General features: G+C 40.0%; 1 protein-coding gene across 3 annotated transcripts in view; it reads left to right on the plus strand.

Annotated features, from left to right (window-relative positions):
* FILIP1 (filamin A interacting protein 1) overlaps positions 1-13,736 on the plus strand; it is a 103,658-nt gene extending 89,922 nt beyond the window's left edge. For 2 of the 3 annotated variants that reach the window (XM_027713590.2, XM_027713588.2), the window contains exon 3: positions 5,140-12,945. In XM_027713590.2, coding sequence (XP_027569391.1) covers positions 5,140-5,346 — 207 coding nt within the window. In that variant the 3' untranslated portion in view covers positions 5,347-12,945. The other variant, XM_039379141.1, reaches the window with a different exon arrangement.
* The last annotated feature ends 3,622 nt before the right edge of the window (positions 13,737-17,358 follow it).

Below are 17,358 nucleotides of genomic sequence, written 5' to 3' on the forward strand. Positions count from 1 at the left end.
TTACTTTACCTTATGCTTCCCTCTGCTTTTTAATGTCCCTAGTTAGATGAGCAGGCAACTTCGAACAAGCTCAAATGTGCCTTTTCCTCCCCAGCCTCCTGCAAAAAAAAAAAACAAAAAAGAAAACAAGATGCATATTCTCCATCTGTTTTGCAAATGACAACTTTACAAAACAGTCAGAAAAAACAAGTATCTGATCATTTACTCAGTAACCCTAGCAGAAACCAACATTGATACGGTTTTGAGGGTTTAAGTTAATAAAATCAAACAAGACAAATTGATACACAGCTGCTTTCTTTAGCTCACTGGATTTAAGTTTTGTCTTAATGTTCCTCATACAAGATGCTTTGTACAATGTGCTAATGCAGTGCCAAGCTACAAAGGGGAAGTCTGAAATTCCTAGCTCTCATCTCTTCCTATAACAGATTTGCAGTTACTGTATTCCTGTTTGAAAACATTTAGTTTTTCCCATTTGAATTTATAGAGTTATCTTCAGTGTGCACACACAGTACTTTTAAATGTTCAGCCTGACCTGTGGTGTCTCTCTGCATATGTGAGTCCAAAACCAGAATCTGTGATTTCATTGTGGACCCTCATGATTTTTGAATCCCATGAATCCCATGGATTAAGAGGGGTTCTGGTTGCATTGATTTACACTGACATACTCTATAGAGTATCTAGAGATTTATATTTTATTATATAAAATGAGACCCTGTCCAAAAAAAGACACAGGCATCTGAAGGAGAACATGAGAAATTTTTGAGCATTTAATCAAGAAGAATCAAAAAAGGCACCCCTCAGTGACAATATCTCCACTGGTACCTGGACTCACTGGACTCAAATGTTTTGGAAGTGCTTCATGTTGTGCCTGCTGGACAAGCCCAGGGCTGGCCAGCTGAGCAGCAGGTCTCATCACAACAGTCCCACAGGGGTCTCCATGGCAGGAGCTGATGTGATGGAGCCTATTTGATCAGTTGGATTGAGTTCTGCATTTAACAGAATCATCACCACTTTGATGAAAAAAAAAAAGAAAAAGAACCAAACCCTAAAATGGTAATTGCCTTTTCTATGGCAGCCTATGGATTTAGACAGTTCCCACAGAAGTAGAAAACAGGGGGGGTGGTTCTCCTTAGCTTGATTAGAGTCAAACCCACTCCTAGGGAGATACTTGAACTACCCTAGCAGACCTAGGAGATTATTTTTTTTATTACAGGTGGACCACAGAGTATATGGAGACCAAAATGAGCCTGAAACTGTAGCCTGGTTGTTAGTCTTGCCTTAGCACATTGGCCCAAATTCCTGTTCCCAGGACAGTTCATACAGTTTACAGTAAAAATCCCACAAAATAAAAACAAATATTCTTTGTGGACAAAAACCCAAACAAACTGTGGTGCCTATATCCTGTTTTTTGATTCAAGCATTATATTTGGTTGTAGGATTGCTGGTGAATTTGGATCTTCTTTGGCTACCAGGATAGGTGTCAGTATTATAATCACATAATCCCTGTACTCCCCACCTCCTACAAGCCTGACATCAGTGCAAGCTGTTTATGCTGTCAGGCTCCACAGTGACTTCAGTGCCATGCAAATCTGCAGGAAGCAGAGGGAATCCTGGCTGCAGCAGAGCCAGCGTAGTGGCACAGCACCAACCATGCAGAGCGTCCTGTGACCGGAGCAGGAAGGCACAGCTGAGAGGCTGTTGGGTGCCAGAGCAAACTAGACACACATTTATGCAGCTATAAGGCTACTTTCGTTTGGGCAGCATTTAGTTTGAGGTTGGCATCTAAATGTAGCTCTTTGACTGACCCAGATATGCTCTAGGCATCTGCTAGAGCTGCTGGAGATCCAGGGATCAGCTCATTTGCCCGTGCAGAGGTGTGTGGTGGTGGCTGTGTGTCCTGTGGCAGTTGAGACACATACATGAGGCTGGGAGGCATAGCACAGACCTGGTACCTTTCTGCTATGGCAGCTGATGGGACAGCTCAGATGGCACAGGATGCCTCAGTGTGGGCACTTGAGTCAGCCTGTTGTCATCAGTCCCCTTGTCATCACTGAGGCCTGTGTGCTGGCTCCGTGGAGACTGGAGCGTGATTTCAGCTGAGACATGGCTAGCTTCAGTGTGAGCTGAATTGCCCACTGGGGTCCACTGACTGTATTGGCTACTTCTCCAGTCCCACTTTTTCAGGTTGCAATTGCCTAAACATACTTTTTTAGTGTCATTTTAAGTGCCTACCTAACTTCCAGCTGCTTTATCAGAGATTGCATGTCTCCTTGGGTCCTGTGGCTTATCTGCCAACTCTAGCTTGAGTAGCCCAGGGCATCTCATATTACACTAGGTGTCTGCTGGTCACTGAACTGAACCATTCTGTCCAGGGCAAGCTGGGCCCTGATCAGATCAGGGACAAAAGCTGAAAATCACCTTTGTTCTTAAAATATTCCAGAAGTCAATGTGTGCATGAAAGCACTGGTGTGTGTCAGTAAAATGCACCAAGCAAGATGTTACAAACTACTAAAACATGCTAAATGTTTTGTACATTCAAATTGCTTTTCTTCCTTTAATGGGACTGTCCAGCCTTACTGCAACTTCACAGGTTAATAAAACCAGCCAGTGTCCTTGGTGAGGGCTGATGATTGACTAAACCAGCTCAGCAGTTGTGTGTGTTCATCCCACTCTCAGTAATGTCTTTAGTAACCTCACTCGAGTCCCCATGGTGTTCCAACACCACATAATGCCTCACTAGCTCAGAGCCAGCCCACATCACCCAGCGTCCCATGGGGTCTCATCTCGTGCGCTCCATGCCAGCTGTGTAAGAGTTCCTTTCTGTTTGGACCCACATTCCTGGATCAAGCAAAAGGCAGCAGCCTAAAGACAAACAGGGCTGGAAGGAATGGCCTAGAGTTTGTTTCTTGGAAGGAATGGTGAAGAGACAGACAGCCGTGTGGGTTTTCTGCCAGACAGGACAGACACAGGGGAGAGTGTCCTCTGCTTGCCTGCCCCGTCACGCACCAGAGGGGACTGCCGGCTGGAGAGGCACCTTTGTGCCATTTCACTTGGCAAACACAAAATACTTTAGCAGCTGCGTGTGAAGCAGGCATTAGCTTCCATAGGATGAACATGTTAGTATGCTGTAAGGAAGGCAACTAAGAAATTTAAACCAAGTTAGAGTTCTTTTCAAAGTGCTTTTGAGTGATTTAGGCTTGAAATGAGTAACTTGAAAGCGCCCAAATCCTCAGTTAATAATTTACATGTGAATAAAGCTGAAGAAATGCCTGAGATTCCAGCTACTCCATTTGATTGCCTCATGTTTACACACTGTGGAACTCTTTCAGGGAGTACAAGATGTTTGTCATTTGGGTTCCCTGGGATGTTGACATATTTTCCAAGGCTGATGGAATGCATTTGCATGTTTTGCCCTACACAATTGTATGGGCCTAACTTGTTTTGACATCTACATGTGAGTTCCATATTAGCCTTTACACTGCTATTGTAAATGTTGCTCTTAGTTATTGAAAATGGCTTCCTTCCTGTCAAGCAGACTGCATTCAAGTTTTCCAATTGTGATTTTTTTTGAGTGTACACATGGGGTTTTGAACTGTCCTTAGAAGATTAAGGAATGGTTTTCCTTTGCATACTCAGGATGCAGACAGAAAGCTCTGATGCTACTGACTGAAAAATGTTGGAGAGAGAAAAGTGCTCCTTTGTTGAGCATTTTTACTAGCATTTTTTAGTAAATGTGCAAATACATGTTGCAGCTGACATGATCCCTTAATTGAATCTATTTCAGTAGTTTAGTTTTATTTTACTTAAGTGTCATAAGTTACAGGGTTTAGTAATTTAGCAGATGGGCCTAGCTAGAATTCCAGGATCTTATGAGAATTGTTCTCTTTCATTAGATCAAAGTCTTCATCCATTATCTGAACAGAAAACAGTCACATATGAAAGTCAGCCGAGACACTGAAGTTGTCACCATGAACATTTGTGTCTGTATTGCACACTGCAGGAGATAAAGCCCATTTTCCCTTCAGAATTGTCACGTTTAGAAGTATGGTTCATAGGGGGTAGCTTCCAGTTTTGACCTTGCAGAGTACGTGCATCATTATCTGGCCAACAGAGACAGAAAATGCAATTGGCCCTTTTGAATCTTTTTATCCTATCCAAGTACTCCTTGTGCTTTTACAGGGTGGGATTCAGTTGCCTAAGCATATGAACTGATTGCAGTTTCAAAGCTATGGGATAGCTCTGGCCTGGCCTCTGTCTCAGACTCCAGAAGGGCACATGAGCCATGTTGGGTCTGCCAGCCCCAGACCAACCACTTAGGCCATTTTTATATTTTTTTTTAATTCTGAAGTACTCACACTTGAGGATAAGTGTGCTTGGTAGGCTGTTGGCCAGGGCAGCAGATTGGCAGAAACAGTAAAATGACCATGTCCACACTGCCATGAGGTATCCCTGGAAATCTGGGTTGGCTGCTTCACCTTCACGAGAGTTCATCAAGTTGCGGGTAGGACTAGAGGGGGAGAGCCTTTTCCTACATCCTTCCTACCACAGTCACAGGAAAAGGAAATCCCAATCTTTGCTCTGTCTCTTTTTCTCAACCCCCCTGCTCTTCCAGTGCAGAAATAAGTGGGCCCAGCCATGACCGCAGCATACTTTGTGAAGTAAAATTCAATTTTATCTATAATGCTGAGCTATCATGCCCCAGCTCTGAAAATATGGCAGTTACCCTGGGTTCAGTGTTAGCCTCACATGGCTATACTGTTTTGAGGACCCTTGTTAGTCTGTACACAATGCTAATATTGTACCTGTCTGACAACTAAGCCAGTGTTCTGGTATCCTCTAAGGTCAGCCTGCGCTCTGTTCTGCTGTGGAATGGGAGTTTTGCAACGATTCCCATCCTGATCCCATCTTGATTCAAAACACTGGACCTCAGATTTGGGAAACTCATTTGATCTCGACTGTACCTTCAGCCATATTCTAGCAGTACGTGCCACAGCCAGATTCCAAATGTGAACATTACTTGATTTGGAATAGTGTTGTTTAAGAGATAAATGAAGAACCAATGAAAAGTGTAAGGTAAGAATATATGAAAAGAAAAAGTCCTCCATTCATGGAATTTTTCTCTGTCTCTCTCTTTTGCAGACAGGCCAGGATGGGTCATCCTCGAGACCTACACCCACCCGCATTCCTGTGTCAAAAGGTATGAAAGCAGGAAAGCCAGTAGTGGCAGCCCCGGGAGCAGGAAATGTGACAAAATTCGAGCCTCGTGCCGAGACTCAGTCTATGAAAATAGAACTGAAGAAATCTTCAGCCAGCAGCTCTGCCTCCCTGGGCGGGGGTCAGGGCTGATGGCAGTGGCTCAGGGGGTACGTTCTGCAGGTTTTACTGCTCCCATGGAAGTCAGTCCCCCCTGTCTGTGTAGTTGCTCACGTTTGCCTGTACTAATGAAGTCCTGCAGCTGTCACTTACAAAAAACTAATAAGTGTGTGCACTGACTACTTAAGTAACAATATCCTTTTGTTTTCTTGAACTCAAGTTTAAAAAAGGAAAAAAAAGCCATCATAAAGGCAGTTCTTGTACGCCAGGAAGATTTTCAGTCTAGGAAATGAGAATGGTGCAGCTAAACTAGGTTATTAATCTAGTTCAGGAATTCTTAATGATGGACTTGGTCATTTGAAGGAAGTTCGGTCACTTTTACTGGTTGTCTTTCACCTTAGCGGATCACTTTCCACCTTTGCTACTGCATGGGACACTTTCCTTCCTGCCTGTGATCACATTATTGAAATGCCACTTGGCCTAGGGAAGCAATGCCAGGAGACAGTGCACTTGAGGTCCTGTTTTACTGAAAGCTAGTACCTCAGCTGTGGGAGGGAGGGGAAGAGAGAAAGGATGGGCACTGTGTGACCTGCCTTCTCTTGAGGAGTCTCCCATCCGAGTCAGTGTTTCTCGGTGGTGAGGTGCTTTCTCAAGATAGTTACAGAATTCAGGGGCATAGGGATGTAGCACAATGTTTGGCAGCAGCAGTGTTAAGCACCAACTTAATTCTTCCAGAGGGGATTAACATTTGTAGACAGTACTCAAAACCAGGTCCCTGACTTACACACACTGGGTACTGCCAGCTCAGTGCTCAGATGAAGCTACGTGAGCCAAAAAGTGTTTAGTCTTTGGCAAAGCTGAAGAAACACTGATCTGGCTAAAATCAATACTGTCCATTTATGGCTGCTCCAAAGATCACTAACACTATGAAGCAAGTCACTCTGTTGACCTGACTAGGTTTTCAGTTGTTTTCTTTGTTGGGGTCTTATATTTAAACCTTAGTTGTCAAGCATCTGTATGTCTTGGAGGGGAAGTCAATACAGACTGCTGGTGGCAGGAATTGCTATCTAAAGGCACAGCTCAGGCACAGACAGTGAAAGAGAGAGGGTTTGATAAGGAAGTTAGTCTCATTTTTCAGTTCTGTATAATATGTTGTCATAAATACAGACTGCCTCACAATACCATGGTGATTCATTGTTTTTCCTTCCCTCTTTGTAATTTCCTCATTTATATGCTTGCGTTTTTTAAGCATGTTCTAAGGAATTGTTCCAGCATGGAAATAGTGTGGATGCCCATGATTGTTATGATTTTTTATTTAATAACAGTAAAGTTATTAAAGGACATTTCCATTAAGTGATCAATTTCCACAGAAGAAAGTCTCAACCAAAAGAAATGGAGCCAAGCAGACCGATAAGTGATGGGTTTAAAGTTTGTATAATGCTTCAACCATCTCAGCAAGCTGTGAAGGACCCAGTGGTTGAAACAGCTTTCAGAAAGCAAGGCGGGAAGACCACTCATAAATAATAAATACAATTCACAGAAAGGAAAATGCACCCGTGGGTAAAATATGAAATGGCTTTCTGTCTAGGAGAAGAGATTTGATGGAAGAATCTGTCACAGAAGGTCAACAAAATTATATTCATCCAAGCAGTGTTTAGTTTTCAGTCTGTGATTTGCATTGCTCTCCAGTTTAAGATCCAGATATAGCAATTAGCTGACCATAAAGCTGGTATTTTATTATTTGCATGAAGGGCATTTTTTAATTTGCCACATCAAAAAAGAAGTAGGTTTTGGGTTTTTTACATATGTAGCACCTACAGTACCTGTTAATTCTAAGGTTCTGGTTCCTATGGCATCCAAAAATCAGATTAATATTTGTAGCATTTTTCCTAACACCCTATTCAGTATTTCAGATAAAACTTGGAAACTGGAATTATCAAGCAATGTGAGTTACTGTTTCAGAAATACATCAGATGCTCTCAAGTAATTCTTATCACTTGAAAGCCTCAGAATGTCAATAAATTGTTGCTGAGATCTTACTGTTCTTGTTGTAACACGGATTTTTTAACAGATGTTTGAAAAAAACACGTTTTTAAGAGCTTTTTGCTGGATATTCACTCTAAATACTGGCACTGAAGCAAGTCTTAAGGTCAAAACAGTCATTTAAATAATATTGTGAACATGAGCCCTGAGCTAATGTGGCTTGATACAGTGATGAACTACAGCTGCCTTTTAAGCCTTCCTTATGTCAAAGAAACTTAGTTCCTTAGTTAACTGTTGCTGCACTCAAGGCAATGTTCTGTGCGTGCCTGTGGTTGAAAAATTTTTTTTTGTTTGAGGTCTAAGAAACTAATTCATCTGCAGAAACAAGCCAGCCACACAGTACCTGAAGTCCAGGGCACACAAACTGGTTCAGCTAGAGCCAGAACTGCAGGCACAATCTGGGGATTGCTCCTATGGCGTCAGTAGGATTTGATGAGACAGATTTGAGAAATTCCAGACAGGTCAGACTGAGGATCCTGTTATTTTTCCCAGGGGGAGCACAACAAAAAGGAACTTTCGCTCCACAGCAGAAACCTAAAGAGTTGGAATCAGGCAGCTGGTTTAACTGTTAACTAAAAATAGATATTTAGTTATAAATTTTAACATCTGTTTTAATTGAACTTATCCTTGTTTCTTAAAGGTAGAAGAAGGTTAAGATAAAGAAAAAAGAAAGCCTATAGTTCAGAAGTCTTAAAATTTGAAGTGTAACTCTGTATTATATTGGAATTTCCTCTAAGTCTGAAGGCAATTATGTTTAGTGACTACAGTAAGATTCTCCATTCAATAGGTCAGGTCCAGAAGGCAGTTTAAACAACCAAGTCTAAAGACAGTGTCTAAGCCCCAGAGGCATCCTGAAGATCTTCCTGATGTTCTTCCACTGCCTTTGTCTAGTCAGGGTTTCTGTTGTGAGTTAACTCTAGCACTGCAGCCTCTGAACCTCACCAAGATCCATAATCCAGGTATTCCTGTATTTCTTCTAAGAGTTTCTAAGTCAAGCCACAATTTCATGGTCACTTAAAGTCAGGATGTAATCCCACACTGGAGTGAAAAGCTGTAGTCCTGTCTTTGTCAACTCCAGCCAAGAAAGTGCTCACATAGTCACTCAACATGTGGTTGTCCCTTGAGCTGGCACAAGTGTTTGAACCTAACTGGGGAACTGATCTGAATTAAAACGAATCTGGCAAAACAAAGAAAGGCTAGGTTCAATATAGCTTAGTTCCAGGCTCTCAGGCCAGAAAAAGAAGGAAGGCACAGGAAACCAGGGGCTGTTTTAAAGTGACTGGAATCATGAAGGCTTCCTAGTAGATAAATACCACAGAAATGGAGGGGTAGTACTGCTATTTTAAAAAGTTTCTGATTGAAACCTTTTTTCAAATGTAGGAGACAGATCCCCCTTCCCAGCAATACCTGAGGAGACTCAAACTCACATCAGCTGCAGGCAGGTTCAGCAATGGCACTGACAGACTGAGGGGGGGAAGAAGGTGGCATTCTTATTCCCTCCTTTGAAGGCTGTGCTGTTCTGCATGAAGTGCTTCAGTATTCACTGAGCAGAAACAATTGAGTGGTTGAGTGGTCAGGATATTGAACTAGGAAGAGGGAGCCCCCCTGTTTTCATGTCCCTGTTCCAAAGGCTGCCTTTGAGCTCAGCCTTTTGTGAAAAAAAAGTTTATAAGATGAAGTGTCTGTGTTCGTCCATCGTTCCATCTGTCCTTCCCTGATGAATAACACTGAACAGATCAACCAGTTTCAACCAAACCTAACAAAGCAATAGGGATTTTCAGAATAAGAAGTTTTTCCAGTTTAATGAAAAGGGTGGCAGAGAAGAGGAGCAAGATCTTAGCAGTGCCCCACTGCGTGGAAGAGTAGAGCATGAGCTCACCTTCATACAGCATCAAAGAATGAACACAAGAGAGTGACGTCAGAAGTACCACAAGGACAAGCTTTGTTCAAACCTCAGATTTGACAAGGCAACAAAGAATCCAACTCTGATACACTAATCCATAGGAAAATACTAGGGCCTTTATTTACAGGGCTTTTTTGTATTCTACGTTAGTGGATTATAATGCGGAAAACAAGCTTTCCTAAGTGATCATCTGGAATCACTCATCCTCATACTTTCTCTCTCTTACCTTTTTCTCTGTCATTTTGTTTGGTTTTTATTTTTTTAATGAAGTGGAATAATTTCAATAGCAAAACACACTCAACTCAGAGTCATAATGATAGTTAAAATGGTTCGTCAGGAAACTAAGGTGGCTGAGAACCAATCTTTGCATTTTTAGTCGTTTTCAACATCAGCTGGAGAGAGATCCTGTTTTGGCTGATGGCATGGCCATATAAGCAGTTGTGATAAGCCAAGCAATGGGAACATAGGACAGCAGTAAAGTGGAGAGGGGGAAGAGCAGGGAAAATGCCAACTCATTCATGAGCAGCACACATGGACCGAGAAAGTGCACCCTCAGTTCTCCAGGTGATCTCTCTGATTTTAAATTTAGTTCCTAATAAGTGTTCTACTGTATTTCCTACGTTGGATCCCATCATCAGAATTACTGCTACATGTGAGTATTGCTAATGTAGTCATTAGCAGATCAATACAGTTGAGAAAGCGTGACTAAAAATGAAGGAGCACAGAGCTTCAACCCTCATGCCTGAGGGATTTCTCTCAAGATTGGTAAACATGCTAAGTTAATGGTAGAGGTAAAACAGATTTTCATGTATTTTGCGCACCGGTTTTCCTTTTGTGACACCCATTAGTGCGAATTTTGAAAAATCAAACAACACTTTGTGGTTCTTCTGAATATGTCCACGGAATATGCATGTTACTGTATTTAAACCGCAAACCACTTATGGCTAATAGTAATTAGCATCATGTGAGTAATCTCTAAAGCCACATTAATATATTGATTCATGCCAACTGGATGCCAAGTCATAGGTCACTGCCTGAAATACACTACTCATGTTCAAAAACATGCTCAATATTTACATGAATATTCAGTAATTCTGATCAGATGTGGAAGAGCATGTCTTTAAAGAGAGTAAGCTACTGTCCTGCTGGGTTTCAGGTACTTGGCATAAACCGCAACAGTCAGGACAATTTTAAGACCAATTATATGTTCCCATCACACATCAGTGGCCAATTTCATTGAGTTGTTTTGAAATACGTAGTTTGCTGGCAGGAGTTTCTGTGAGCTCATCTTTCAAACTTGTTTTCATTTAGGGGAATGGCTTTTCCCCCTAACATCAGTGTGAGTTATCCTTATTCCCTTAATTTTGCCTGAGCTCTCTCAGGCAAAACTATATGCAACATTTCTCATTACAGATGTTAACTTCACTTTGAATCTTACTCGCTACACACTGCTCTTAACCCGGCTTTTTTTTGAAAACGCCACCGGGGTTAACTACTGTGAGGTTCAGAACTATCAGCTCTGGGAGTCAGGTGTGAAACACTCAGGTGTGAATTGTTCTCCAAACAAAAAAACTCTTATTGGGATTTTAAAAATAGAATTACCGATGTATGTACTCTTCTGTTGCTTGGGCGTGTGCTGTCTGTTGCACATAGATTTTTGTATTATCTGGTGTTACTTGTTTGTATATATTGTAAGAAGAAATTAAACTTTGTATGTTAAAATGTCAGTTTATGTGCTTCATTATATGAACCGGTATCCTGATGTGTTTCCTGGAGAAGTTCTGATTTACATCAGTGGGACTGAAAGCAGAATTAGCTGTTTCACATTAACTGTCATGAAAATCAATTGTTTAAGTTAATTCATAGCTCCTGGAACTATTCACATCTATAACGCTAAAAAAATTTATGTAATCATATCATTCTGATATAATTGTATTCCTACAGAGGCTGGTCCAAAAGAACTCTTATAAAATGTGCCCTACTCTAATTTTAGCTTAATAGCTGCTCAGACACCTCTTTTAGTAACTACAGTATGTGTGTGTGTGTATAATATATATGTTTATATATATGTAAGCATTTCAAATACAAACAACTGATAGACAATTATTTGATTTTTTTAAAATAGTTTCTCCTACTCTTATGCAAAATTCCTATATTGGGCCTGTAGGAGGAAGACTGATTGAGAAACATGCTGTAGTTTTGCTGTTCATTCAGTGACTGAGCCTTAACAAGGATATTTTTCTGATACCCATTTAGTTTTTAGAATTTTGTGTCTAAACTCCATATTAATATATACTGTGCATAGTGAATATTAAGAAAATAATTGTTTCATATAGAGTTCACATGACTCCCATTGAAATTAGGGGAGAGTTTGCCTGAGGTTACAGTCTGATATTATATAAATGCAGATTTTAACATAATATTTCACAAGAGCTTCAAGCTAGAACAGCAGTGGTTGTAAGGTAAATTCATACAGTAGTCTGTGATTCTTTCACATTCAGTGCTCAAATGTAGTAGAACTGGTATACATATCTAAGATGTTGAAAATCATTTGTTAATGATAAATTGTATGGAAAATAAATCCTTTCAGTCTGGGAAATTCTATTATTTCATTTGCCTTAACGTATTTTCTTGGATGTTGCCTAAGCACTGCTTTTCTGATTCAGGAATCACCATCAGCACTGTGATCTGCCATCTAGTGGCAAAGTTCTGGCACTAAGAGTACATGGAAAATATTTTCATTTTTCTTTCTTCTTATAATGTAACTTAAACATCTTGCAAATATTAGTTAGGAAGCAAACTAAAGCAGAAGTCAATAAAAATGTCAAAGGCAATAATTATTTGATTAGTGTCATTTCTTGGGTCGTGTAAATCTTGAAAAATTAAGACTATTAAAAAGGGAAGGAATCTTAAGAAAAATAATTTCCTGCATAAAACACAATTTTTCAGAGAAAAATGTGCTTGATAGCTAAATTCTTATATTAAGAAAGTTGCCTGTAAGAGCCATGTATATAGAATAGAAGAACAGACCAGGTCATTAGTACTTCAGCAGAGCCAGAGATTAATCAGGATCAGGGACCTCCTATATTATATATATAATATATATATATAATATATATAATATAATATAAGTCAAATCCAGCCTTTCAAAGAAAAGGTCAACACTTAGTTTTGCATGCTGTGGCTGAAATTTATCCCCCTTAAAGTCAGTAGCAAATTCAAGAAGACTTGCTGAATAAATCCAGCATAGGTTTGTAAGCCAAGTTTAAATAAAAAAAGTGAGAAATGGCCCCACGCATCTTCCTCATCTCCATTTCAGAATTGCCATCAGATTTATGATGGATTTGCTTAGACAGGTTAAAAGACATCCAACTCCAAGTCTTCCTTATGGAACTGGAACTTTAGTGTCCCTGTGGTTTAACCCGTTCAGCTGTATTTCTCTTTTCCCTATGGACGACCAAATGATAGTCTTGACATTGAAGTGGAAGCCAGGGGGCTCTGGGCCCTAGACAGGAACTAATTTAGTCTCCCTCTGTAGCATTAGCCAGGACGGTTTTATCAAGCAGTGATGTGAGGGTAAGTCTGTGAGACGTTTCTAGAAAAATGCCTAGCACTGCCACTTGTAATTGTTCTTCTTTAAAGTAACTTGCAATGAATGCACTTGTAGTTTCATAAACCCAAATGTTTTGCTCTCTTTTCTTTTAGAGAGTGTCATCATTCACCAGTTACGCATGAACTCTAGATGAGTTACGGCCCCGCTAGAGCTCCCTGTGTGCACTACCCTCCACGCCCGTGGGATGGATCACTGTAAAGCTCCCTGCCATCAACACCAGGGTCACTTGTGCTACTATTTGTGGAAGTATTAGTGCTTCCATTAGATTTTATATATTTTTTTCTCTTGGTAGGGCTTTAAAAATGAAGGGCCTTGCTGGCATTTTGAAAGTACCTAGTCAGAGAGAGAGAAGTAGTCGTTCTGCCAGCTGAATTTCACTTTTATTTGCAAAGCCTAAGGCATGTGCTTGATTTTGTTTGATATTTGCCATATAATTTATTTTTATAATACACTTTGTAAAGTTAACTGTCCCAAAGTTGCAATTCCTGTTGCTCATGGCGCATTTATTTGTAGAATACACTGTTAAATTTGCTATTTGATATTTTTGTAATAGAGAGTATGTAAAGAAAAATGTAACTACAGCAATGTTTTGAGTTTAAATGGAAAAGTATTCAGCACTGCTGTATGGAATTTGTACTATTGCAGAATATTTCTTGGACTGTGTGATGGTTTGGCATAAAATTAGGTATTAAAGTCCAATGCCTTGAAATACAACCAGATTTGCTCATTTTAAACAGTGTAAGCCAGTTTTTAAAGCTGTGATTTTTTTTAATGTAAAGTATGTTTTTACTTCTGCCTGTACCAAAAAAAGGTTGATTTTCATTACACTGTAACTAATAAATTTTCACAACTATGCAAATATAATCAAGTGTTTGCATTTTAACTCCAGTTGCTTAAGGCTGGCAGTGCTCATCTGTGTATTTGTTTATGGGGACAGAATTATGGGTTTGGAAGTTCCTTTTTCTGACTTGTGTCTCATATGGTGTCACAGTGATGTACAGAGTAAAACTGATTCATGGAATCCTAGGATGGTTTGGGTTGGAAGGACCTTAAAGATCATCTAGTTCCTAACTCCCAGCTGTGGGCAGGGACACCTTCCACTAGACTGGGTTTCTCAGAGCCTCATCCAACCTGGCCTTGAACACTTCCAGGGATGGCGCATCCACGACTTCTCTGGGCAACCTGTTCCAGTGCCTCACCACCCCTCACACTAAAGAATTTCCTCCTAATACCTAATCTAAACTGTCTTTCAGTTTGAAACTATTCCTCCTTATTCTGTCACTGAATGCTCTTCTAAATAGTCTCTCTCCATCTTTCTTGTAGACTCAGAAATTAAGGAGGGGGATCAATCACTAATCTGTTAATGACTTGATTGTTTCTAATCTTGTGCATCACAGCACTGGCAGAGATGTTTGACTGCTACAGTCAGAATCTTTAGTCCTGGACTAGCAGGACTGTAAAACTTAGACACCATGCACTCTGCACATGCTGAAGGGCCCCTTTTACACTGGTAGCTGTAGCTTCTCAAGTAGCATCCAGAGAGTTCAGTGGCAGCTACACTTAAGATGATTTTTGAATTAATTATATCTAAAACTACATACAACCCAGGCAGAGTCTTTTTTTTCTTATACATTTCATAATCAATTATTTTTAATATAAGTCATTGGCACATATTTAAAATACTGCAGATTTTTTAACTGCAGAAGCTACTGGGAGAAACTACTTTTTTGGAAGGGAAAATGGTGATGCTTGAAGAAGATGTGCTGTGAGACACCAGAAAGAGTGCATTAACTCAGCATCCCACTGGGATGATTAGGTCAGTCCATCTTCGAAGCTGGAATATTGCACTGCTGTGTATTCAATTTGATCTTCATTGGAGCCATGGGAGCTCTTTTTCCTTCTGTAGAAGGAGTTCTGCATCAAATGCTGACATTGTAGAGAAGCAGGATATTCTGGGATCTGCTTTGGAGTTGATCTCCATTGTAAAGAGTCTGCTAATACAGCTATAGTGAGGAATCAAAATAAGCGCTGCTTATCCTGGCAAAAGAGTCATTTTGTTGGTATAGCTTATGCTTAGCTAGTACACCATGTTTTTTAAGGAGTGGATTTTTTTGTACAGCAGACAATGTATGCCAATAACATAGCTGTGTCTGTAGATCTTATTTTAGAGCAACCCGAGAACAATTCCAGCTTTCAGAGAGCAATACAGCTGAAGTGAATAAAGTTTAGTGTGTGCCACACAGTGTTTACTGCTCAGTAGAATGAATATTGTAGTGACCCAGATCTTCTATTTTCAAAACATCACTTTGGAATCAAAACCTATATATGTTAAGATCTGAGCTCATCTGGAATGAAAATCCTGGCTATCTGAAAGTGATGGTGACACGTCTGAAATAAACTTCAGCTTTTAAATATGAGTAAGCCATTAGTAAAATCATATTCTGAAATTGAGTCTACATTTAAAAGGTCCAAATCAAAGTAGAAAATATTTTTCCTTGTCTAGATTTTAATATAAAGCCACTTCAGTATGAGTGTAAGTTTATGATACCTAAACAAATTGCAAATACATTGTTTTAAGTTTTTAAGCTTCACAAAATAAAGGTTTGTTTAAAACATAAATACTTCAAGATATATTTGAAATAATTTAGATTTTAAAATAATTTTGATGAGCTGCAGCGCTTTGGAGTAGGAGGCTGGTGATTTCATCTTCAATGCATTTATGTTCCTGGTCAATTTTTTACATTACCTTATTTGGATATGAATCTAAGACAAATAAGTAATAAAAGTGCATTAGCCACATAATTAGCCTGTATTTCAGAGACACTCAGGAAGAAATCTATTAATGTAGACTAAAGATGATTAATTTCTACAAGTATTGTCATCCTAAAGGAGGTAATCAGGAAGTGCTTTCAGACTAAGACAATTTAGAGGCTACCTTGGGCTAAAGATATCAGTAGCTTTTAAGCAATAGAAACCCAGTGAAAGATCTACTTTTCTCTTAAAGATCTCTTCCTGTCTAAAGAGGATTGAAAGACCTCTGTGGGTATAGTTACAGGTGATAAAATACAATGTTTCAATCTATTAAAAAATCTCAAATACTTTGATTTCTAGGGAGAAATTATGCAGCCTGTGAGTTTTCCTTGCTGTGAAATATAATTGGACAAATTTAACATGTCCTTTCTTGCCAGTCCTCTCACACCTGGCAGCATCAGGTCCCAGCTTCCCAGTATTGCCTCTCAGTTATCCTGCTGCCAGAGAAATTTCTTGCCATCTCTCAGCACAGACTTACAAGCAGTCTTATTCCTTTGGGATCCCAGGTTGCGCTTCCCTGATTCACTGTAAGGCTGTGGGACTAAATGTTGCTATAGCTGAAGGTGGTAATGGAAAACAGAATATAATAAAGAAAAGGGTGATATTAGGGACAAGCAGCTTAGCTATGGGGAATGGAAGCAAAAGGTGGGGCCCACAAGATAACGGAAAAGATAAACTAGGAATGAGATATAGTTTTACCACAGATGACACAAGGAATACGATTAACTTTTGTACCCCATACAGTTTTTTAGTCACTGAATTAATTCTTAAATTTTAGATGCTTATATGTCTAAATTCCCTATGCTGTCTATGACAAGAGGCCTTCTGAGCCTCCGCGGAGGCTCATTTGCACAAGTCAGTTGCTCCCCCCAGTGGTCTTGGCTGATACTCTTGCTGTTCCAGAGAACTAAAAGGCATTTATTTTAGGGAAACTGTCCTACAGGCAGCTAAAAAGTCTTAAGACTGGAACTACATGCTTATAAAGTTATTAAATAATTCTGATTATTTTCCCCTAAGGTCAAGTAAATACATAAATACTTGCTGAAAGTGGATTTTGGTTACACTCTAGAGACTACAAAGGAAGGTCTACAGAGTCCTCACAAAGAGTAATGCAGAAGTGCCAATAAAGTGAGAAACATGGACTTTCAATGTTGCATTAGGGTGAGGAAAGCCTGCTAAGGCAGGTATTCTGGGATACAAATACATACTCCCACACTGCATTCCACAAGATGACTGTTTCTTCACAGGAAGGGTGTTAAGCATTGGAATGGGCTGCCCTGGGAGGTGATGGAGTCACTATCCTTGGAGGTGTTTAAGAAAAGACTGGAACGTGGCACTTAGTGCCATGGTCTTCTTGACATGGTGGTGTTTGGTTGTAGGTTGGACTTGATGATCTCAGAGGTCTTTTCCAACCTAATTGATTCTGTGATTCTGTGATTCTATGTAATGCAATCAGATTAACTCCTAAGGGCAATGCAACAACTCCGACAGGGACAGGAGCATCCATATGTATAAGTATCTGAAGGGAGGGTGTCAAGAGGATGGAGCCAGGTTCTTTTCAGTGGTGCCAGCCAATAGGACAAGAAGCAACGGGTAGAAACTGATGCACAGGAAGTTCCACCTGAATATGAAGAACTTCTTTACTGTGCAAATGACCGTTCACTGGAACAGATTG

The sequence above is a fragment of the Pipra filicauda genome, unplaced genomic scaffold (genome assembly GCF_003945595.2).
Source record: "Pipra filicauda isolate LSUMZ 115617 unplaced genomic scaffold, ASM394559v2 scaffold157_size4220110_pilon, whole genome shotgun sequence".
Lineage (NCBI taxonomy): Eukaryota > Metazoa > Chordata > Aves > Passeriformes > Pipridae > Pipra > Pipra filicauda.